The sequence below is a fragment of the Cannabis sativa genome, chromosome 8 (genome assembly GCF_029168945.1).
Source record: "Cannabis sativa cultivar Pink pepper isolate KNU-18-1 chromosome 8, ASM2916894v1, whole genome shotgun sequence".
NCBI classification, from domain to species: Eukaryota; Viridiplantae; Streptophyta; class Magnoliopsida; order Rosales; family Cannabaceae; genus Cannabis; species Cannabis sativa.
Window position 1 is genome coordinate 47,912,370 of NC_083608.1, and position 25,589 is coordinate 47,937,958.

Here is a 25,589-nt window from a genome sequence, read left to right on the forward strand (position 1 = left end):
TCCTCCATCTTATCTCATCTGAGTCTATTTATAATAAGTTCCTCTTGTGACATCTTACATTGATAACATTTTATTTAAACTTCCCATTAACAAAAATAAAGTGAGAACTTAAAAAAGATATGACGATAAGTAAAATATTTTAAATCGCTTGAATTGAATTAACATATTTTTGTGCCCTACTGTTGACTATCCCAAGCTATGGGATACGTTTTGATTGATCGACAAGCTTGCAAAGGCTTTTACTCAACAACCTTACAAGTTTGTAGATTAATCTGAAAATATCATGTGATTTGGAATGAAAAAAATGGCTGAAATATCATGTGATTTGGAATGGAAAAAGATGGCTGGAATATCTTCAGAAAATTGATCAAAATAAGACCATTGCAAACTTTTACATTTCTCATTTCAGTCCAATAATTTAAGTTAAAAAGTTACTGATACAAATAATAATTAACTTCTAAATATAGAAACTGTTTTTGGTTTTCATTCAAACTGAAAAAAAAAAAGAAGAGCTATTGAATCTAACTCTATAATAGACTTTTGATAATTGGGTAAACTAATTTAGTGCTTTTCAAGTGTTAAATGTACTGGGCTTCTTCCAATAACATATTTAGTAATTGGTCTTGTGAGGTTACCTTTTACTATTATGTAGGGTGTAACACCCTTTTTGGGTTTGAGTTGTACTGTACCTCCATTGAATGCAATCCCACCATGTTTAAAAATAAAAAAATAAAAATAAAAATAAAATTGATCTAATGATCTCTCCTGTACTTGCCTTATCAACCCAAACATGGCCTTTCATGAAATTCAATATGTTATTTATTAATCCTGTTGAGAGCTCAAAAAATAATTCAAAAGCATATTTATAAAAACAAACTCACATGTGGCATTTAATTGGAGCTGGGAGTCTTGGAGAAGAGAACCACATCTAAGATTGAAACCAAAATTAATCATCAATTTTAATTAATTAATTACAATTTTTTTTCTAAAGCTTAATTTACCAAACGTCAAACACGGTGCGGACTCAGAATTCCCAATCCCAATCGAAACAACGACAGAAAATGCAGAAAGCGACACGTGTAACATCTACCAATTTGTCGGTGACATTACAATATAATCCAGGGGTAAAAATGTCATTTCACTCATCACAGTAGTAACTAGTTACTGAATTAGGCTCTCGCTCCACTCACTATCACTCACTAGCTTACTCTTTGTAAATAACATTTTACCATAATTGTATATCCTCTTTTCCCGCGGCTTTGAACGCGGCTTCAGTCTTGGCTTTCTTTCTCAATTCTTTTTTAATTAATTAATTAATATTATTACTGATTTTATTTTATTTTATTTTTTAATAAATATATTTTTTTTATTATTTTTGTACCAAGTATAAAGGGCGAGAGCGTGATCTTTGGTAGAGCCTTTCCAAAATTATATTATGGGAGCTGCCAAAGAATCGAACCCCTGACTGAGACACTATACTCTTCTCCCAGGTATCTATTTCTTCGTCTTCTTCGTTTTTTTCTTTGATTTTGATTCTCTGCATTTCTATCTTTTTCAATCCTTGTTTCTTTCCTTTCTGTACGGACAGATCTTACTACTCAGTGGGATCGACTATTTCGTTAACTTTGGTTCAGGAATCTTCGTGTGTGTTTTTACATATATATATAAATATTCATGGAAGTACTGTATTGGAGAGAAGAAGAAGAGACAAATTTTGGAATAAAGATAAAAAAGTAGTGATCGATGAAGTTCTACATCTCGACGTCCGGGATAAAGAGGGTTACGATATCAAGTTCAGGTGCTGGTAAAGCTGCTCCACCGTCTACATTCACACCGACGGCGGCGGTGGCTGGGACTAGGCGGATTACGATTCGGACCTTGCTTCCGGTGGTTTTAGTGCTCGGGCTTCTTTTGCCCTTTTTATTTGTCAGAGTAACCTTTCTCGTGCTTGAATCTGCCACCAATTGCTCATCCACTCTCGGTACGTCATTATTCCTCATTCAAATCATTAATTATTAATAAATTTCGAATGAAAGTTGTTTTGGATCAAAATTTCTGAGGCTGTTGTACATTTTCTGATTCGAATTCGGTAAGACTGTACTATGCATATATAGCAGTGTATATGTGTTATTGCCTTGTTGTTGAATCGCAATGAATGAAACTCCCAACGAAAATGAAAATGTTATGAGCCTTTGTCTAATGTTTTTTCCCCAAAAATAAATCAATATTCTGTGTATTTCAGTTTAAATAAATTATTTCAATTTGTTCTTTTTTCAAATTGCAGATTGTATAGGACGAGGTCTTTTCAGCGGGAGTGATTCGTCTCCGGTAAGTGGATTTATCTCGCTCCAACGACAATTTTTTTTTTCTTTAAAGAAATGAATTATAATACTAGTTTGTTGAAATAAATTCAGTAAATTGTAGACTAGAAGAACATTACATGTATAATAGATTCCTACGTGTTCACTAGAGTATGGCTACTTGAGTAGTGTGGACCCAATTTTGCTGAATTCTTCTAAAACCTGACAGAATTTCTTTATTTTCAGTCACACTTTTTAAGTTATTATATCAGAACAGTAATACAAATAATTTCATTTTTGTTATTTCCATGACTTTTTATTTGAGTATTTTAATGTGTATATATATAGTAGTTGGTTTCCGTAGGCATGGAATATACTGAAATAGTATTATTTATGGTGGTATATACAAATGGAGGCATTACAAACAAATATCTTTTAACATTTTCCTAATTTCCAACTTTGGGAGAGAGGGTAATTTAGTCTGTGAAATATAGAATACAGTGTGTGGATAAGCGCATTCTGAGGAATTGTCGGTATTCCACTTCAAACAATTGCTTTCCTTGCCACGTGGCCAGTTGGCTGAGAATCTTATTGTTCTTCTTCTCGTCCACTTGATCTACTTTATTTCAATTTCCAGTGCCATTAATTATTTTTTACATTAGTGTAGGAAACAAAACAACACAAGAACTTTAATAATTCGCGTAATTTTTCTATTTCACATTTGAAAAAATTCATTATAGGTGATGTCCTTGTAATTACTAAATAAGGAGTTGCATTCATGTTCCGCCAGAAAACGCTAAAAAAGCCCAACTGGCAATATAGCTTTTTCTGTGTGTGTGGGTGGGTGTTGATGCACTCTTACGTCAACACGGTCTCCATGGTTATGATGTTTTTATCTAATGTCTATTTTTCTTTATCTTTTTTGTCTTTTTTTTTGTGTGCCGACTGTAGAAGCTTAGGGATGAGCTGACAAGAGCACTAGTAGAAGCAAAAGAAGTTGAGCTTCATAATGAGGACGGCTTGGAATCTTTTGACGAACTTGTAAAAGAGATGACATCAAAGAGGCAAGACATCAAGACTTTTGCTTTCAAGACAAAGGCTATGGTACTTGCATTATAACCCTGCTGACTTTTCATTATCAACTATTGATAATTTGCATTGTTCTTTTTTTCTGTATTGCGGGATTGAATAGCGATGACATATAGTAGTAGTCAGCAGACAATATTGATCTCGCATTATCAACTTTAATGTTAATCCGGGTCGAGCGAAAAGATTAGTAGATTATTTTGTATCCATGTATGTTTTTCACTCTTGTGCATCTGGAATTATAATTACTTTAGCTCTGTCAACTGAGATGAAATATAATGGTAAAATAATAGATATGCTCTTTTGTAGAGTAATGTTCAATCAGGGTACCTTTTATTTTGCTCTGCTACACAGTGATTGGCTCTTGTCAAGTTGCCTAACACTCCCTGTCATGACCCTTTGCCTTTTGTTTTTGTTAAAGAAAAAAGAAAAACGCGTCTTTCTCTGACAGTTGAGAAATTTGAGGTCGTCTTAGGCAGTACTTAGCTATACAGATTCTTTTCTCTCGTCTTTATGTAGATATAGCTATTGATCCGTCGGTATCCAGTTTGTCTCATTCCCTTTATGCAGATGTGAATGTTGCAGGAGACTATCTTTTGAAGGAATTGTTCAATTATTACTTTGCTAGTACTGCTATTTATTTTGGCTAGGTTCGATATAGATAAAATCACAGTTGGGTAATTTCACCCTGTTGCCATTTTGTACACGTGAATACATGTCAGGTTAATAATTTGGAGTACAGTTTGGTGAAAAATATAAAGAATTATTCATTTCTTTCTTTCTTTCCCAACGAAGTTGTATGAAGAACATGTATTGGCATTGTCACATAGGACTGAAACTATTAATATATAATAAATTTGAAGACCCTGCATTAGCTCTTGTTGAATTTCTCTGTTTTCTCTACTTGAAATGGCTGTGTAGCTATAGTAAACCTATTACAAGTAACTACCGGGATGCAAATATTCTCTTTAGATTTTGTGGTTTCTTGAATTTGAGCTATGAGTTTTTTATCTCACTTCCAAAACGGATATGAGATTATTTATATCGATTGATGTACGAATTTTAGAGTGTCAAAATCTTTTACAAAACAAGTATTCTACCCAATGGTATCTGAGTGGATTTTCTAATATGCAGCTATCAAGAATGGAGCGCAAGGTTCAATCAGCCAGACAACGGGAATCTATTTACTGGCATTTAGCTTCACATGGTGTCCCAAAGAGCTTACATTGTTTGTGCCTCAAGTTAGCTGAAGAGTACGCAGTAAATGCCTTAGCTCGAATTCGTCTACCCCCGCCTGAATATGTGTCTCGCCTTTCTGACCCCTCCTTTCACCACCTTGTCCTACTTACTGATAATATTCTAGCAGCCTCAGTTGTTGTCTCTTCTACACTTGAAAATTTGGCCAATCCTGAAAAATTGGTAATTCACATTGTTACTGACAAGAAGACTTATACCCCAATGCATGCATGGTTTGCCATGAATCCTGTTAAGTCAGCTGCTGTGGAAGTAAAGGGGCTGCACCAATATGATTGGTCTCAAGAAGTTAATGTTAAAGTCAAAGAGATGTTGGAGATCAATCGTTTGATATGGAGTCGTTACTACAATAATTTGAAAGAAGAAGATCTTGAGCACGAAAGTCAAAATAAAAGGTACTTAGAGGCCTTAAGTCCTGGATGCCTTTCTCTGATGAATCATCTCCGAATTTATATCCCTGAGGTAATCCACTCCCATTATTTTCATACAATCCTCCCCTGTTCGAAATTGAATGTGAATTTGTAATGATACATTTGATTTTTATGGGCCACATGTACAGCTATTTCCAAATCTCAAAAAGATTGTGTTCTTGGACGATGATGTTGTAGTTCAGCATGACATTTCATCTTTGTGGGAAATGGATCTCAATGAGAAAGTTGTTGGCGCAGTAGTGAGTTCATGGTGTGGAGATGACTGCTGTCCAGGAAAGAAAATTAAAGATTACTTAAATTTTTCACACTCTGTTATATCATCCAACTTTGATAGTGATCGTTGTGCATGGCTTTATGGTATGAATGTCTTTGACCTTGAAGCTTGGAGGAGGTCCAACATCACAGAAACTTACCAAGAATGGTTGAAACTTGTAAGTATCTTCTTGTACATAACTACTTGATTGGTTTTGAAAGCATTTTGTTGAAAGTTTGTATTACCAATCAATGATGATATGATATGATCTTCTTATTTTTGCAATTGCAGAACCTCAGAAATGGGTTCTCATTGTGGTATCCAGGAGTAACTCCACCAACCTTGATAGCATTTGAGGGCCATGTTCATCCAATTGAGCCCTCATTCCACTTGGATGGATTGGGTTTTCGCAACCCGGATGTTAGAGATCGGCAGCTTCTGGAAGCTGCGGCGGTTATACATTTTAGTGGACCAGCAAAGCCGTGGCTTGAGATTGGAAATCCAGAGGTTCGAGGGTTGTGGAATAAACATGTAAATTCTTCAAACAAGTTTATGAGAAAATGTAGAATCATGGGGTGAAACTGAAAGAGATAGAAAAGAAGTTGTCTCTCTCATTCTTTCACATATTCATTTTGTTTGGAACAAACAAAAACCATGGGCACAGTTTGGGACTAGAGGGAAGAAGGTTTTGCCTTCAGTCTCTGCTCACTCTAAAGCTCTGGACCGAGACTAGTATAAATATGTTTTTCTTGTCCATAATAGAAAAATAGAGCATGAAGGTACGTACCTCCGAAAATACAAAATAGTCAAAATCCTTATTCAACCTTCAAGAGACATTATATGATTGTAATTCTCTAACATTAATATTGTAAATTTTAGTTGCATAATTAGGGGCAACTCGATAAGTGTTCCAGCTTATGTATCATTCCGTATCATTCTATGGATTAGAGAACATATAACAACTCGTGATCACTTTCACTTCCACCTTGATTTAAAATGGTTTATAAAATAATATCATTTTTCCCTCGTAGCTATTGTAATGGGTTCAAGATTTTTTTTTTTTTTTTTGTAAGAATAATTATATATTATGAAGAGTGCATGAAAGGAAGGATATATTTTCAATTCATTTCAGATGGATAAAAGTTCTATTAAAAAAGAACTGAGGTGTTTCTTGCTTTAGATGATTTGAGATGTTTCTTGCATTGTAGACTACTAAAGATGAAAGACTCAGTTGGAGGGCCGAAGAGAAAAATAGGGAATTAAAAAAATCAATGAAAAAATAAAAGAGCCCAAGGTTATTAATGGCATTAGTTTTAAGAATTCCTATTAGGCATCTCAAAGTTTATTATATTATTATTAATAATTAAATTTAAAATGTGCATGACTCAATTTTTTTTTTAAGGAATAAGAATCATATTGTATTGCTCAATGTTGAATTACAAGCCATTCAAAATAATGCTTGGACAATCTCAACCACATCATTAAGACTCTTTAACAAATGTTAGTGAACCAATTTCTATCTATGTTTTGGGCCTTTTTCAGCATTACAAGAGTAACACTAAAATGAACATCTTTTTGCAATCTTTGTACAGTATTGGGTATGTGCCATAGTTTGTGTGACTCATCATATGTGATACACTAGTGCAGCAAGCAAGAAAGTACATTATGCTTTTCCTTACAGAACTTATTTTCTTCGCCTAGGTAATCTGACAAATCCGCTTGAGCAGATCTTCCAAGGGAAATTTTATTTTCTATACTTAGAAAATCTTAAAATTTTTCCCCTAAATCAAAAATTTAAACCCTAAAAAAACTATACCTTTTTTTTCAAAACCCCAAAAATACCCTCAAACTCTCACAGCATCTCTCTTTCTCTCTCTATCTCGGCATCCCACACGATCGGACCTGGGGCTTTTCTTTTTTTCATTCGATTTGAGAGAGACAAAGAGAGAGGGGGTCCGATGGTCGGACCATGGGTCCGATGGGTCCGATTGGTCGGACCCCATCGGACCCATGGTCCGACCATCGGACCTGGGGCTTTTTTTCCTTTTTTTTTTTTTTTTGCTTTCGATTTGATGGACCGGCGGTGAAGAGGGGGTCTGGGACTCGTGGGCTTCGACCGTCGGTGATGGGGGGCCTGGGATTCGTGGGACCGGCGGTGAACTGGGCTTCGACCGTCGTTCGGGTTGGGGTTGGGATTCGTGGGTGAGGGTGGTTCGGGTTGGGGTTGATCGTGGGTGAGGGTGGTCGACGACCGTGGGTGAGGGTGGTTCGGGTTGGGGGTTGATCGTGGGTGAGGGTTTTCGTGGGTGAGGGTGGTTCGGGTGAGGGTGGGCGGTTGGGGTGAGATAGAGAGAGAGAGAGATGATGCAGAGAGAGAGAATTGTGAGGGGGGTATTTTTGGGGTTTTGAAAAAAAAGCTATAGTTTTTTTAGGGTTTAAATTTTTGGTTTAGGGAAAAAAATTTAAGATTTTCTAAGTATAGAAAATCAAATTTCCCTCTTCCAATTCGATTTCCAACCCTTCAAACACTTGATCTTCTACAGGCAAGCACTGCTGTAATGACCTTAAAAAAATAAATGGCTTGTATTCTCATTTGCAGCACCACACAGAAGACAGGTTTGATCAACGTGTGGATCAAATTTGAAAATCTAATCTTTAGTTCGAAGCCTTTGTAACATAACAAGCCAAACAACAAATATATGCTTCAGAATGTTCAATCTATCCCACACCACTTTTCTCCAACTAACTTTAGTTGCTTGATAAAACAGTAAGTCATGTCCATCTTTGATGTTATACCTTTTTGCTGCAAAAGTCGCCATTTCAGTCTCAGCTTTGAAGGCTTCCTTAACAGCAACCAAACGTCTCTACTACCATCCACCACATGGTATTTTTAATGTTCCGGCCTGCATACGATTTTAAGTTTATTAAACCTAATTGGAAGAGGGCTTTGATATAGACTTTTGGAAGCACAAATTTTGAGAGAGAAAACGACCTTGGAGTCTACTGCTATTGATTTTCAAGGAGACCTTTTCTTCTATATTTCTAATTAGTCTAATGTAATTGTCTATAATTACAATTATAAGCTAAACTCATATCTAGGATTTTCAATGGAGATTGTTTGATGAATGAAATTTTCATCTTTCTTCTTCTATTGATTGTGTGAACTAATTTTATTTGTGCTTATATTGCATATAATTGATTAGCCATCTTTTGTATGAGAATCAATATAAAATTTGAAAACTGAATATTGGTTATGCTATAATTGATTAGTCATAAGTTTCAATACAAAACGATAAGATTTGTGTGGCTTGCGTAGCGTTTGAATTATTGCTTATTACTGATTATATGTTTGTTATATGTCAAATAGGATAATGTCATATAGTTTAGATTCTTTATCTCTTAATCAGAATAGTGAATAATTTATAATCAGCTATCACTTTAGGTAGAAGAAAAAAATTATTTGCATTAAGTGAAGTAAAAAGTAGAAGAGATTATAGAAATTAATTTTTTTTAATTTTCTAAATCATTGTTATTTGCTATTTTTATGTTATTTTATTATATTCAAACAATCAAATTTTGTTTGTCAAATAGAATTAAAAATTCAATTAATTGGTATTTAATTAAAGTACTTGTGGGATCGACTTTACTCATGTGAGTTTTATCATTTGAAAACGATATGTACTTGCGTATTTGATTTTCACAATAAGTGTGTATAATTCTTTTTATAAAATTACATGTGATATCATATAGAAAGTTGGAGATTCAATCCAACACCAATCTCAAATTCCTGCACACAAAAACACAATAAACTAGAAGTGCAGCACAAACACAAGAACAATACACTCAACACAATTCGAACCAAATTATAAATGTTTCCTAACATATTACAGAACAACTAAAAAACTAAGAAACCAAGAACCCAAAACTTACAGCCACACTTAACTAAAATGACATGGCCTCAACAAAAATACATGATAAAAAGTTTATGTGCATACATTTATAGGCATCCTTGTATTAATACATAAATAAACATATATATATATATATATATAATGAAAGGCACAAAGTTAGGATTATATATATCAGCATGATTTGAGAGGTGTAATAATAATAATAATAATAATAATAATATATAGATATGGAAAACTATAATCTAGAACCAATCAATAATAAGTTGATGATGCAAATGCATGCACAACAAAAGTTGGGTGCTTGTAATAAGCTAGCTGGCTATCAATTAGCAACTAGTACAAACTTAGCTTAACAAAAGTCCAGCTATATATATATATATATATATATATATATATATATATATGCATAATAATTAAGAAATTCTAGTACTAGAGTACTGGTCCTGCCCAAAGTTTCTGGTTTGCATACTCACATACATATACAACATCAATAACATATATATATAAGAGAAGAGAAGAGAATCCCCAAATCTCCTTCCGGCCATGTTTGCTTCAACACTTCAACTGCACCCAAAATCAAAGATATAAATTATTACATATACGATAATATTGGTATGAATAATAATATGTGGATGATATTAACATGCATGTAATAAATTAATTATTAGGAAATTAACTTACACAAGTTGGAAACCTGTGTGGTCAGGGCGATGGGAGTGAGAGTAGTGGGGATTGGAGTCCATAAGGGTTACGGGAAGAAAGTTGTGATGGTCATAGGATTGGGAAGCAGATTGATCAACATTGTTATTATTATTATTATTATTATTGGAGTCTGTGTTGTTGGGTCTGGTAGTAGCAGTGGTCTCTGTCGGCATCAAATTCATTTGTTGCTGTTGTTGTTGCTCTTCTTCCTCATTCTGTTGTTGTTGTATCCTCTCATTTTCAGCTATCTATATATCATAGTTTCATGTGCACCGAAATTCATAAATTTTAGACATGTCACATATAATATATTAGTTTTATTTGCCTAATTAATAGATTTGTTCATATATATATTTGTAATAAAATTACATAATTAAGGGAAAAAAGAGAAGATAAGTGGTGTTTAATTAACCTTTGCTCTTAGATAGTTGTTATGGTTTTGCAACTCCATCTCCTGCATATATGAATATTATATCTTATTATATTATTATTACCAAACTCAAAATATTGTGTTTACTTTCTTTCTATAAATTATCAAATAAGTCATATAGAATTATTATGCAATAAATAGAATACATACCCTTTTTTGCATGAACTCGATTTCCGCAAATAGCATTTCATTCTACCAAAAACAAATTCAACCGATAAACATTATTATTAGTAGTTGTATTAATATAATATAACAAACTATTTATGTATATAAGTATGTGTATGCTCTTAATGGGTATTACCCATGTATGGGTATTTTATTCTTGACCATTGGATCAAATATCTAATGGTTGATATTTATAATCATTAATTAAATATTAAAAAATTAATATTTCCTATTTTGTTATTCTCTATATTCCTAAAATAGATGAAACTATTAATAGAAATAATAAATTTATAAATGGAATTGTTTTTTAAAAAATAAAATACACTAAAAAAAATTAACAAACTATTTTTTTTAATAAAAATCATTTTAAAGATTAAAAAGAAAAAAAGTATATATTTATCTTTTTATAAAATTTCTTCATACTAGAATTCTAAATTGCATTACTGAAAATAAAAAAATAATAATTTTAAGCTTTAAACTGTAATACACATAAAATGTATAAGATTTTTTTTAAACCTAAAATCTTTAATTTTATAATAATTAACAATTATTTATATGTTTTTATTTTTTAAAAAAAAATACTTGAGCTTACCAAATCTATAAGAACAAAACCAGTGAAGAAAATTTTAACAAAAAAAAAAAGAAGGAAGAAAAAAGTGTCATAAACATTATTGAATAATGGCAATTACCAACACAAGAATTTCAGGACAAAAAATTATATTTGACCCCTAGACAAGATTATCATCTTCCAATCCTAAAAATATAAATAATGAACAACACCTCATTAGTTATTCTAGGAGAATGATTCATGGTAATATCAAAAAAATCATTGGATGGTAATAATATTTTTCTAACAATGATAGCGTAAGTAAGAACTAAGAAGTATTGTAGCGTTTTATTTTTAAGAATATGAATAATATTAAGACAATTGGATTCCACAATCAAGCTCCTATTCTTCTAATAAAAAAAATACATTAATATACGTGTAAATGATTTTTAGTTTTACAATAATAAATTATTAATAAACTCATAATTTCATAAAATAATAAAGTAGTAATTTTAATTAATTTTTAAAAATAATTTATAATTTTTTTTCAAATTATTAATTGTAATTATTATTTCCAATTTTATAAAAAATAAATATAATTTTTTTTTTAAAAAAAAATAATTTTTAGAAACTTGCCATAAAAAGGTTATTAGATTATTACCTTATTAATTTTTTTTAGTTCCCATCAATGGGTATTACCCATTAAGAAGTCTTCCATATAAGTATATAGCATCCTAATAAACCATCTAAATGTCTCATCATCATGTAATAAAAATAATATTATAATTTATTTATGAATATCTTGAATTAATATAATCATTAACAATTACGATGGATCGATTTAATTTTCATGTAATTTGATATTGCATAAATTTATATATATATAAATAAGTAGTTATATATCTATTCTATATAAAGTGTGCCTATATAACTGATTTATTGGTTTATGAGAAATTTATGGCTATTTTTTTTATTTTATTAATAAAAATAAAATAATTTATGAATTCAAAATCCAAATCAAAAGAAACGATTTGATTTAAGCATGCGATATTCGATTTCTCTTATCTGACTTCTCATATTATTCACGACGTGGTTTAAGAAGCTATGCCTCAAATCTCGATTTTCATATTTTCATCATTTTGGTTGTGTTCGGAGAAGAAGAAGAAGAACGAGCGACAGGAGGCCTGTACCGGAAGAGATCGTCCATGGGAGACGCTGGAGGGAGAGCACCGTCATGGGTTCTGGTTTTGTTCTGGGTTAAACGAACGGGTTCGAAAATCTTCAAGCCAAATTTCTATATCTCCATTTTCCCCAATTTCTAAGCACCGACGACGAATTAGGTTTTTGTTCATTTGGCTAATTCGACCAGATATCGGTCGGATCAAATGTATTGTCACCAGAGTATCCGATTGTATGACGCCAGCGCCAATGTGCTTCGAAGTGAGTTCAGGCACGGCGGTGCCGTTCTCGACTGTTGCTTCCACGATGATTCTTCCGGGTTTAGTGCCGGCGCCGACAATACAGTGAGACAGTGAGACGGTTAGTTCGTTTTTTCTTTTTTCATATGCTTTAGTTTTCTGTTTGGTTGTTCTATTGATAATTATAATTTGATTGATTTTGGTATTTTAGGCTTGTTTTTAACTACAATAAGGAGGACATTCTAGGTTGACATGATGCACCTGTACGGTGTGTTGAGTACTCTTATGCAGCAGGTTCGGTTTTTTGTATTTTTAACTTTGTTTCCATTTCAGATTTACTTTACATTGTCTTTTTGTATTCTATGATGATTTAGGCATTGGAGCATGTAATGCTTTTCTTAGAGTGTATTGTTGAGATAATATGCTAATAACTAATCTGTAGCAATCTTACTACTTCAGGTTATAAGATATTGGTTTGGATAGTCCAGCCATTGAAATCATTAGTCACTTCATTTATGTTCTAGCTTATCTTGTTTAAGTTTAATAGTTCACTAATTGCTTCTATTTATTTTTAAATAGCTAATATGCTATGGTATTTACTAATTATTACATTTGTAGTGAGCTAAACCTTTTAATTCATAACATACTTTACTTGTTCACAATTGAAGATTAGAATAAGATATAATAAACTTTCTGTTGTCCTGGTCTGTTGATGGTTGCAGGTCAGTTGATTACAGGAAGTTGGGACAAAACACTGAAGTGTTGGGACCCTTAGAGGAGCAAGTGGGCAGGAGCGCACCCTTGTTGGGACATATGCTCAACCTGAGCATGTATACTCTCTTTCATTAGCTGGAAATCGTTTAGTTGTTACAGTGTTTCTCTTACTACTTGTACATTGGTCGTGTTTTATTTTCATGCTGTCTACTTTTAAATTTTATGGATGTATATGGCTAAGCAACTTTGGTTATTGTATTATCATTGCTGATACATAGTTGAGTATTTTTAGCTTTACACTGTGAAATTTCGTTAAAGGCTAGATGAATGCTAATACATGATGGTTTCCGAGATTGAAAACAGATGGAGATATACAACTTCCTACTATTGCAATAGTGGCATCTTTCAATAGAAACAAAAAAGTATAACTATATCTAATTTTTGTTTCAGTAGGTAGAAAATGATCTCATATTTTTTGGATTGGTATGCATGAGGAGCACAACACACTTTTAATTTCTATGCAGGGTGATATTCTATTTTTAAGTATGAGCAAGGAACTCATTTGCACAAATCAGCTTCCTCTGTTTTCTATTATTATTTTCCACTTAAAATGTCAGCTTCCTTTGTATACAAGTAAACCTTTCATTATCGAGATATGACTGCTCTCCTTTAAACTATGAAAATCAGCTTTAATAAATCTTAATTACTTAGATGTACTTCATTCCATTGAACCAACAAGATATTTTGTGAAAATTTATAGTTAATAACATGAGGTTAGTTACCTCTTCATTCCGCTATATTATATACTTTACTTTGTGCTTGTTCTTTCTTTATCTGATTTTTTAGCAGAAATCTTGACAAGAAATTAATTGATAATTAAGTAATTTTTTAGCTCCACTATGTCTATGTATTTGTGTATTTCTTTGTATAATGTTGAAGTATAACTACTATTTCTTGCCTTGTTCATAGTATGAGTTACATTATTTATTAATTATAATTATTCATAAGGAAAAATGCATCACATATGGTCGATGGAGTGGATGGAAAGCTTTGGATTAGAGATCACGAATGACACATTTATAATATACATAGATTCACTTAAAGCCCAAATTTTCTTATTAATTTATCTATGTATTTACACATTATTTTGTTTATAATTTTATAACTTCACTGTTATTGTTTTTAATGTATTTTACTAACAATTAATTTTATTTTAAATTTTACAAAATATATTACCTAAAATATACTAAATTAATGGGACGTAAAATAAAATATTATTAAAATAAAACTAAATATAAATGCCTTGACACGTAACACTCATTTAACCGTTAATTTATATTGATTTATAGCTTAATTATATTTTTTATTTTGTATATCTATTGTCTAATATGAAAACAGGTGAATAAATGACTACAATATATACAACAATTAAGGATATTATTCCAACTACAGAAAGTTGGAAGATTAAAATAAGTGTTAGAAAAATCTGGAAAGTGGACATCTACTGTACTTAATATGTTTTTGAAATTAAGTTAAAAGTAAAAATGATACTAACAATCTTATTATGTATTTTACAGTGCTATAGCATATGTTGAACTTGATGACAATACAAACAGCCTATCTGCTGTCTTGTTCACATATCTTGTGGAAAAAATATTTTCGTGTACTGCTGTCCAACTAATGGAATATAATGCAGAGTTGTAGTTTTAAATAAATAAAATAGTTTTACTAGCCTTTCATAAAAAGATTTTTTTAATTAAATGAATTATGAAGACCATGTCTAATCATCTTAAATGAAAATTCATTACTATCTACAGGAACACCACCGTTTTGTCGACACTACCAAATTCAATTTATCAACGAAACAATGGACAATCCAGTTATATGCGGATAAAATTTAGAATGAAAAGTGGAAAATACAAAAATTACACTATTGTCTCTATTGAAGCAAAGGAAGATTAAAATACACCCATGAGTATCATTAATTAGTTTTCTCATTTACAATTTTTAGGCAAATGTTATTTCATATTATCAACAATTTAGAAATTGATTTTTAATTTTCTTTTTTATCTTACACACATTTAAGTTATGTTTCCTTAAGTATTGGAACATTAATTTTTAGTTTATTTTTTGATTAACTTAAGAACATATTTAAATTATCAAGCTTTCTTAAAAACTAATATATTGCATTCGGTATTTAATTTTAATTGTAAAAATTATAAATTATATTATTTAGATACACATAATAATAAACTCACCTAATAACAAATAATAATTTTCCTTTAATTTTTAATTCTATCACTTTTAAATATTGCAAAAAAAAAAAATAACTATCATAAAATTTAGTATACATTTTTATCAAAAAAAAAAAAAAATAGTATACGTGCCTCGCACGTAACTTTTTGCTAGTATATATATAGGTACGTACCTTCTTGGATCTAATTCTACTGATTCCTCTCTCCAATCTACCCTCCAGGCTCTTGAGGTCTTTAAAAGTCATAGTACTTATAGCTTCACCCAGTATATGCCTATTATTAATTAATAATTAATTATAAGGTGTAATTAATAAATCCATTCAATTCTCCAAAGCATATATTTATTTATTATAATTAATTGTATATATCATATACCTGTTTGAGTTCTGGAGTTCCCTGATTTGCCTTCTCAGTTTGGAGGATTCTTGTTGGTAGAACTGAGACCATGTAAACATGTATTGTGCCATTTGTAATTAACATTAAAATTAACTAGTTAATGATATGATGATACACACCAAAAGCATTGATTTTTGTTCTTAATATAATTTAGGACTAAACACATATTATGCCTACCGAAGTATAATTCGGGTCATTTTTCCTATAAGTATGATGATTAACTAATTACTGATTCTAGCCAGGTTCAAATAAAAATAGTCTGTACAATTAATAATGTTTTTGAGAATATCTAGATCATAATCAACATATATATGAAGTGATTATATATATTATTTTTCATATATAAACTTATTTGCAAAATGTGATGATAGCAATGATATATAGCAAACTTTTCAGAGGAAAAATATTCTTTGATCTACTTTTTCTCACCAAAATTTTGGAGTACCTTTAATAATCTTTTCTCAAACAATTCTAAAAAACTAGCTGATGATGCATGCATGTGTAAAATCCATACAAAATAGATGATTGTGAATGTGATATTATTCCAAACTATCCCTATTTTTTTGTAAAGTTATTTTAAGTAGTTTAAATATTAAACATATTTTTTCCTAACACAAAAACACATTTATGTTCATAAAAACTAGCTGTGTGCTTATATAGACATAATATATATTGATATATTTATATTGATTATACCTGAACATTAGCTTCAGCAACAGATCCAGTGTTTGTAGAATCACTACATGCTTTCTTGTACTTGTCAATAGTTGCTCTAACGCTGCATAATTTTTTATATTTAATCCCAAAAAAAAAAAACAGCTTAATTAACAAGCAATCAACAGAAAATTTTTCATTGATAGAGCCCAGTTTTAATAAAATAATATAAATAGGAAAAAAATAATAACAGTTAATATTATTGGAGTTATATTGTATGGTTTAGACATTGAAGAAATCAGAAGAAGGTAAAGAGAGAGAAATTAAGGTATAAAAGATAAATTAAAGAATAATTGTGTTTGGTATTAATGAAAGGATTGAAGAACTAATAATCTAACCAACCAACTAACTAAACCAGCTGTCATATCTAACAATCTAACTGAAATAACAAACACTAACAGTTAATTAGACACTCATACAAATCAATTTTAATATCAACACTAATAATTAAGATGGAGAAACCAACAAACTAGAAAACTGACAGTGGGTTATAAAGATTATTAGATACACTACCAGTCTAATCATTTTTGGAGGATCAATACAATATATATGTATATATATATAAATTATTTATTTTTATTTTTAATTATTTTACATGTAATTTAAAAAAGTTTGGGGGCCACCACACCCTTTGACCCCTAAGTCTATCACTGACTAAACTCCTTTTACAAATATGATCATTTCTATTGGATAATTTAGAATTATAACCAGCAATAGCTCTTCACTCTATATATTAATTATTATTTTTTTTTTCATTGTATTTCCTTTGATTTTAGTTATAAATTAACTTTGGTGTGCCAAAACATGTATTTTTTTTTTTAGTCTTAATCATGCTGAAATTGAATGTAGAAATGCATCAAATGTTGTTTATGTTAAATGGAAATTTCAATACAAAAGAATTTTTTTTTTGATCTATAAAACTATATTAAAAATATTGTCCTAAACCTGTATGTTTTAATTAGGACTACTTGTAGCTTTTATAAAATATTTAGAATAATTTTGTAAAAAATAAATTTCAAACAATTTACCACACTTATAAGAAAAAACACAAAACCATTGACAATAAGAAAAAATAATCTATTCATCTTATATATGGTAATTTATTTTTACACATGAGACTAACTCTAATAAATAAAAAACTATTTAAAGGTTTTTATTTTTATAAAATTATATCAAATTAGCTAAATTTTGAAAACTCTTATTTTATCGTTTGAATCAGAAAAGAAAAAGGGTCATAAATTTGCTAACAAACAAAGATTTTTCCAGCACTCCCTTTCCCCAAAAATTATACATTATTAGCATAGTATATATTAATATTTAAGTATCTATAATTTAATAAAAAATATTAATCTACTTTTACTATATGATAGCAGTCTTCTCTATATATCTAATTAATTAAATTACTAAATATAATAAAGGGTGCACATGGTTTCTTCCATAATCCAATATAGAAGTTATTATGTTGAACAAACTTATTATACATAAATATATTCTTTAATGGTAGCTGTAAGACTCATTTTGTCTTATCTAGTAATTAGGGCAACAAGTAGAACAATAGAAATGAATGATTACGATCATGACTTTGACTTGATGAGATTAGTACCATTTTGACAAGACCCTATTATATATGCTATATATATACTCATTGATATTACTACCTTAATCTCCCCGAGCTAGTGATTGTAAGTGTAGTCTCTGCTAACCTAGCTCACAGAAGATCCCAAACTATGATTGGTTGAATATCTCAACCACTACACTTATGCCACGTGTCAAAAACCCATTATACGAGGAGTAATAACCAATATACACCGCCAAAATACAATACACACAACTTAAAATATATATTATATGTTTCAAAAACGAGGACCTAATAATAATAATGATGAAAAAGAAAAAACAACAGAAGAGAACAGAACAGATCCTTTTACAGTCTGATCATAACACAGATGACTGATTAATAAAAAAAAAAAGTGTGTGTTTGATATATAGTGCAATATTTATGCTAAAGTCTTTCACTCTCTTTTACTCTCTCTCTCTTTGTTTCTCTCCATGCATCTTCTATAATCAGCTAAGTCAGAAAAACACAGATAATCTCATTGGGTCGTACCCCTTTGTTTATTTTGACCCATTTTCATGTAAAACTCTTCCTTCATCTGTCACCCTCTTATATCATAACTTGTCTCATTAGATTTTGATTTTGATCATTAAGAATTATAGTCCAATAATAATTATATATATATACTTATGTAATTATATATGTATATAAGGAAACTGGTATAAGAAAGAAGAGAGTAAAGGAATCTTGTAATGCATTATGAATGAAAGTAGTGAAAAATCATTAGTGTGATGACGTGATCAAAAGATTCGTGTGTGTCTATGTGTTTTCAATATACATTTATATGAATATGGTAAATAATAAGTAACATAACATTATTATTACTGCTTAAACAAGAAAGCCCTATATATATATAACCATCTAATCTAATTAAGGTAATTCCAATTCTACAGTTTGCACCCTCTGCAGTAGTCATAAACTGTTGTTTTCTTTTAATGGGTAATTAATGTTTATTAGTGACTGTAATTAGTATATGAATGTTAATGGATTAATTACTAATATTTCTTAAACATACCCTTTTAATTAAGCTTTTGAAACCCTAATTTCGTTTACCTATAAAAAACCCTAATCTGTGCTATTTTTCTGTTGATGTTATGGAACAAGTGACTAGGCAAGTGATATTATATACTGAGAAAATATATAGAGGAGCTATATATCTTAGGTATATATATAGGCACAGTGTACTCATGAGCTAGCTAGCTATAGCTAATGAGAGAGTGACACCTCTCTATACTCTTTTTTGGTTCATTGTATATTTACATATATATATGACATGGGAAAGAGAAAATAAAGAAAGATCTAGACGAATAATATATATACAAACATAAAACACAAAGTAATAAAACTAACCTAAGAAAATCTTTTAGTAAAGCCTATATATATATCTACTAATCTACAACTTAATTTGCCCTAAAAATTACAACTACAACTATTTATTGGCTCAGCAGATCTACAATATATTCTCTGTTGAACAAAGGATTTATCACATATATATATATACATGAAATACAGAAAGGAAAAACTAACATATACATCTAGTTCATTTATATTCCACAAAAGATTTTTCCCTCAAAAAGTTCACACCAAAATAAAAAAAAAAACAAAAATAATAACAAGAGTAAAATGAATCAATCTTTGCTTCTTTTTTTTCTTTGTCCAAGTTAAAAAATATTAAAAAAAGAAAAGAAATCAAAACAAGAATCAAGCTTTGCTTGAGATCTGAAATAGAACAATAGTTCACATAAGCAAATTAGAATTAACAAGTATATTAATTAATTATTAAGATTAATGATAAATAATTAATTAAGACCTGTTGTTGGCATACTCATAGAGGCGTCCACGGGTTGAGAAAACGATTAGAGCAACCTCAGCATCACACAACACAGATAACTCATAAGCTTTCTTAAGTAAACCATTGCGTCTCTTACAGAAAGTCACTTGTCTGTTTGTTGTGTTTTCTATTCTCTTTATCTCTATTTTCCCTCTTCCCATTTTTCTATGTGAAGAGCTCTCTCCTCCTTCTTCTTCATTATTATTATTACTCCCAAACTCCATCCAATATAAATATATTCCTGTATAACAAATTATTATAACCTCAAATCAATTTCATTTCATACATATTATAATATTTAAACAAAAACTTATTAATTAACATATATATTCACATACCTTTTGACTCTTATCTCTATGAAAATAATAAAGTGTATATGTTATTATTAGTGGGAAATAGCTAGCTAGAGGAGAGAAAAAGATGAAGATAGAAGAAGAAGATATATAGAGGTGAGCAAAGGAGGGTCTGCTCTAGCAAATGGGTATTTTTGGTACTTTAAATAGACCTTTCAACCATTCTCCAACTCACACACTATCATCTTTTTTTATCTATTTTATTTATTTGCTTTTCATAATCCTAGTGGGCTCCAGATTAAAATACTTACATTTATAATCATTTTTTTTTTTGGTATATATTACTATTTTTGTATTGAATATTTTGAAATAAGCTACATATTTATAAATATGTGTCTACATAAGTTAAGGGCTAATAATTAAATAATATATATATGTATTCATCATGACTTTATTTATATAGTTAGTTCATGTTATTCCTTCCACATTTATATTTTTTCATGTATATGAGAAATTAAATGTAGGAGGTGATTAATAAATGAGAAATGTGAATGATACTTTAAGGTGTCAAGTACTATAAGATTATTTTTAGTGTATTTTAATATCGAGTTTCACATATATTAATTTAATAAATAATATAAGAAATTGCTAATTAATTATAAAGGGTCATATTTGTATAGTGTTGGATAATGTTAAATAATAACAATACTCTTAATAAATGAGTTACTATATAAACTAGCTAGTCTTTTGGAAAATGACTTGTATTTATGGCTAGGGCTTGAATTGAATGACATGCAGACTAAATGTACAAAATGAAAGTAAAAACAATAGTGATAATGAAGCACTTTTATTTTTCTAAGCTTCACTCAATTTGTGCTAGTTGTAATAATGAAACAATAGAGAGAGAGATATACATATATATAATGATGATATCAGAGTGAAGTGATAATCCATGCATATATATATATATATATATATAAATGTAACTGTAATGATTTTGCTTTCTTGGAATTTTATTTATAGAGATAGATTTTGTTGCTAGCTGCTGATGATTTCATTAGTGGGGTAAAAAGTTTTTACTGAATCCCCCAATGACCAATGACCCAATGACCATTCAAACATACAGTCTTCATATCAGTAGTACTTGTGCATTTTCTATTGGTAGTACGGATGACCGAATTGAGAAGATATATTCCCATATGTCAAATGGTAATTAAATTTTATTCCTAAAATCTCTTCTTTTCTTATGGTGATCATTTAGGAGAACATTGTTAATTTGTTATAGGTGTTCCTAAAAGCATCTTCAGTCAACCAACCATACTCACTAAACACATTCATAAGTTAAAATAGATAGGAAACCTCTTTAAATATAGGGAGCTTCCTATTTTTTTGTTAAATTTTTTAAATAATATTTTAATCAAAAGTACTATTACATTTTTATTATTTTATAAAATTAATTTATATTTAACAAATTCAAATTATAAACTATTATTAAAATAATCAAATACTAACTATAGAAGAGAACATGCTTAGAGCAACAACAATAAATAGCTCTTTATTTTAACCTTTTAGCTTTAAAAAATAGAGAGTGCCATTAGAAATGCTCTAAGGTGTCTACCACCCAGGGCCGGCCCTGAAATAAAGTGGGCCACAGGCAAAAAAAAAAAAATTTTGGGCCCTTATGTTAGAAAAAATGTAGTATTTTTCAAAATTAGTAAAAAAATTATATAATTTTAAAAGAGGAAAAAAAAAATTTGGGCCCCTGGGCTGGGTGGGCCCTAAGCACAGGCCTAGCCCGCCTATGCCCAGGGCCGGGCCTGCTACCACCACTATGAGATGACGTCTTACAAATGACTAACAATTCTCTGTAATCTTTATTAAAATAAAATAAGTGGAGTTTGACATTTTGGATAATTTTTTTAAAAAAATATTCGTTTTCGTTAAACTAGATCGCTAATCTCTCAAAAGGATAGCATAAAATTTAGAAAGGACATCCCCCTTCTTAAACATACGACCAACATAATATCGAGATTGTCTCACAAGAAAATGTGCAGCTCGATTAGCATGCCGTTTAATAAAACATAAAGTAATATTATTTAAAAATCGCAATAAACTTTTACAATCTTCAACCACTAAACTAAAAGAAAAAGTATTTTAAAATAACTATGAATACCTTGAATAGTAACAAGACTGTCTGATTAAATCTCCATTCTAGAATAATTTTGAAATTTCAACCAACTAAGAATCTCCTTAATCCCTATTGCTTCTTCCAAAGAAGGAGACGCCACCCCTTGCGTACAAGAAGCATTAGTTGCTAACAATTTCCCTTTGAATTCAGAACCACAAAAGCGGCACCAAACGACCTATCTTCCTCAAAAATAATCGAATCTACATCATCATAATTGTATTCGTCATAGGTTTAGTCTAGCTCTCTGCCCCCATCACATGCTAGTAATGGGTTAAGTGAAGGTATATTCTCAACATCTTGAGCACCATTAATCAAGAATTAACAAAGAAAATGATAATACCTCACAAATAGACCTCTCCAACTTGGAACTCAATGAAAAATTGGACAAGTTCAACTTCTCTCCATTCCTTAACATCACCATCTTCAACCTCAACAACAACAAACTCGTTGCCTCGATACCAACAACCATTGGTAATCTCACCAAGCTCACTTTGTTGGACTTGAGTGAAAATTATTTTGAAGGAGAAATTACAATGGAGATAAGCCAATTCTCAGAGCTACAATGAGTATTTTATAAAGTACAACCGTTAACATGTGCTTCTAGGGCATGATAACTCGTATCTAGGCATTAAATGCCTCAAATGTTTAAAATGATCGCCTATATTTTCATGATTACCTATTCTTCTATATATCACTACGTTTGAATTGATTGGGGGTAAATGTTATCTTAAATTTTGTTCAGATGATGTGGCACATTTCTTTGAGTGACACGTATCATCACATCAAGCCTTGGGCAGAGAAAATAGCCTCATGGAGTATTCGACAAAGATATATACTCACTTGGATGTAATAACAGACGAGCAAGGTAAGACTCACTGCACGGATGAAACGTAAGCTAACCTGTTCGAAGAGAAGTGGTCAGAAACTCGTATGGCCCGACTAAGGGAAAAATGCGTGGCAAAATATATTAAAGATAGTTTTCTATTTTAAATGTAATCAAATCCTAATTTAAAGAGATTTTTATATATATATATATTTCTTATAATTTAGGAATGTCATTTATTCTCTACTTTCATGGATTGACAACTTTTAGAAAATCAATATCTAGTGTGTTGAGAATCATGGGGTTCCATCTCAAAACCAATTGAAAATGAGTGGAGTAGCCCATGTTCTTATATATGGCTCAATACTTTTACATTTAATCCATGTGGGACAATGTTGTCCAATATCCCCTCTCAAGATGGTGGCTATTTTTGCTCACCAATCTTGAATCACCTTATCACAGGCCCTGCCATTTGTTCGCTTATTTTTGTTTCGATCTCAGGCGTCTTTGCACCATCTGGATCTCGTGCGGCTGGCTAACCATTTGGATAGGTGTGGATCGAAAGTCTGCTAAGGATATGGCTCTGATACCATGTCGAGAACCATGTGATTCCATCTCAAAACCAATTCGCAATGAGTGGATTAGCCCATGTTCTTATATATGGCTCAATACTTTTACATTTAATCCATGTGGGACAATGTTCTCCAATATAGTGTAAACTTCCCTTATAAATATTGGAGTAATTCCATTATAAAAGGATCTAAAATTATTTATTTGAGAAAACTATTGTGCTGCTCATTTTCTCTATAAAGTGATAGTTAGTGCATCATCTTGGGTTGTCTTTACTTTGAAACTTTGCTTTGACTGAACATAATTCGTTCTTATGGAATGAACATTCATTGTTTACTTTATGTATGGAGGCAAGGATTGGCTTCGAGTTTCTCCTTGCCATTGTTGGACATCTAAAGTTGAATCGGCTACCAAGCAATCTTGGAAGAAACCCTCCTTCACCAATCTACTGACTTCAACCTTCATTTGTCTACACTCGTAGGTTGCATGGTCGTGTTCTTCATGAAAAGCACAATATCGGTCGTGATCCCTTTTCTTTGGGTCAGTAATTATTTTAGGCGACCACCTTGTCTCCTTCATTCCCCTCGGGCATCTCATTAGTTTCGTTAAGGTTATAATCGTCTAAGGAAGCTTTTCTTCATTGAATTATCGTGTTTCATTTCTTTGTGTGTGTGTGTGTGGGGGGGCGGCGCACCGTTGGCAACCTTTCTATTGTTTCATAGATCAATGAGTCTTCCATTATGGCTGAATTTTCTCTTAATATTTTTTTTGTGTGTTTCTTTTCCTCAACTTTGAGTGCTACGTATTCCCATACCATTGCTAGAGCTCTTGTCAGTGAAAATTCCTGTTCTACTATCATGTCTTTCTTTAATTATGATCTGTGAACCGATCCCTGTATCAGAGCTTTTGTTGCGATAGAATTAGTATACTTTGGGATGCTCACGTACTCTCCACTGAATTGGTAGGACTTATCTCGGCTATAACATTTGCCTTATCTCGGCTATATCCAATTTGTAGTCTCCCTTTGTTTGGTTTGAGATACGATATCTCGGATCCTCGATGTACCTCGTCTTTCCCTGATCCAGGATATGCACTACAAAAAACTGCTACTTTTAGTGACAACTTTTTAGTCACAACATAAATTTTTTGTGACTAAATGTGACTTTTAGTCACAACAAAATGTTACTTGTGTCTAAAACATAGTATTTAGTTACAAGTGGTCACTTATTTAGTTTTAGTCACAACAAGTATTGTGACTAAAAATACATTTAGTCACAACAAACTGTAATTTTTGTGACTAATACTTTTATCTACGGACATTTTTTAGTCACAACGTAGGAATCATGATTTATAATTAGTCACAATTTTTTCACTAAGTAAGATTTTTTGTAATGATGGTATGTAACATGTTCCGTTTTGGCTCGATTCTAGGTATCATTTATCTCAGTTTGGTCTGAGATTACTTAACTGGCTTCGATCAAGTTTGTTGTTGTGGTGTCCTAGTCGGTGTTATGTCAAATTTTATCTCGGTCTAAGTTGTATCATGACATCTTATGTCGGTCTAATTCGAGTTTAATCTATCTAATCGGCCGGTCCAAGTTAAGACTTATCTCGGCTTAATTAGTCTGAATCAAGGCCTACCTTGGTTTGGTCTAAGTTAAATCTTATGGCCCAGCTTAAGTTATTTGATCTA

General features: G+C 30.9%; 2 protein-coding genes and 1 long non-coding RNA gene across 5 annotated transcripts; 2 read left to right on the forward strand and 1 right to left on the reverse strand.

The window, feature by feature from the left end:
- Positions 1 to 1,203: 1,203 nt before the first annotated feature.
- LOC115699113 (probable galacturonosyltransferase 15) lies at positions 1,204 to 6,358 on the forward strand. 3 transcript variants are annotated; one of them, XM_030626353.2, is made up of 7 exons: positions 1,204 to 1,490; positions 1,589 to 1,981; positions 2,285 to 2,328; positions 3,252 to 3,404; positions 4,521 to 5,102; positions 5,200 to 5,502; positions 5,616 to 6,358. In XM_030626353.2, exons 2-7 carry the CDS (start codon positions 1,744 to 1,746, stop codon positions 5,901 to 5,903), a joined length of 1,608 nt encoding a protein of 535 aa, XP_030482213.2. In that variant the 5' UTR covers positions 1,204 to 1,490; positions 1,589 to 1,743; the 3' UTR covers positions 5,904 to 6,358. The 3 variants fall into 3 exon arrangements, with proteins under 3 accessions (XP_030482213.2, XP_060958138.1, XP_060958137.1); XM_061102155.1 differs by having other exon boundaries at positions 1,345 to 1,490; positions 3,255 to 3,404; XM_061102154.1 differs by lacking the exon at positions 1,204 to 1,490 and having other exon boundaries at positions 1,523 to 1,981.
- A 3,122-nt stretch (positions 6,359 to 9,480) lies between these two features.
- LOC115698701 (agamous-like MADS-box protein MADS1) lies at positions 9,481 to 20,593 on the reverse strand. Its single transcript, XM_030625845.2, has 9 exons — positions 20,361 to 20,593; positions 20,002 to 20,263; positions 16,559 to 16,640; positions 15,842 to 15,903; positions 15,640 to 15,739; positions 10,518 to 10,559; positions 10,350 to 10,391; positions 9,917 to 10,185; positions 9,481 to 9,799 (listed from the first exon to the last, which is right to left on the reverse strand). The coding sequence occupies exons 2-9, from the start codon at positions 20,244 to 20,246 to the stop codon at positions 9,796 to 9,798; spliced, it is 846 nt and encodes a 281-aa protein (XP_030481705.2). The 5' UTR covers positions 20,247 to 20,263; positions 20,361 to 20,593; the 3' UTR covers positions 9,481 to 9,795.
- On the forward strand, positions 12,038 to 13,606 carry LOC115697861 (uncharacterized). The gene is made up of 3 exons (XR_004007996.2): positions 12,038 to 12,618; positions 12,709 to 12,791; positions 13,220 to 13,606. It is a non-coding gene; the product is annotated as an uncharacterized LOC115697861 (long non-coding RNA).
- Positions 20,594 to 25,589: the final 4,996 nt, after the last annotated feature.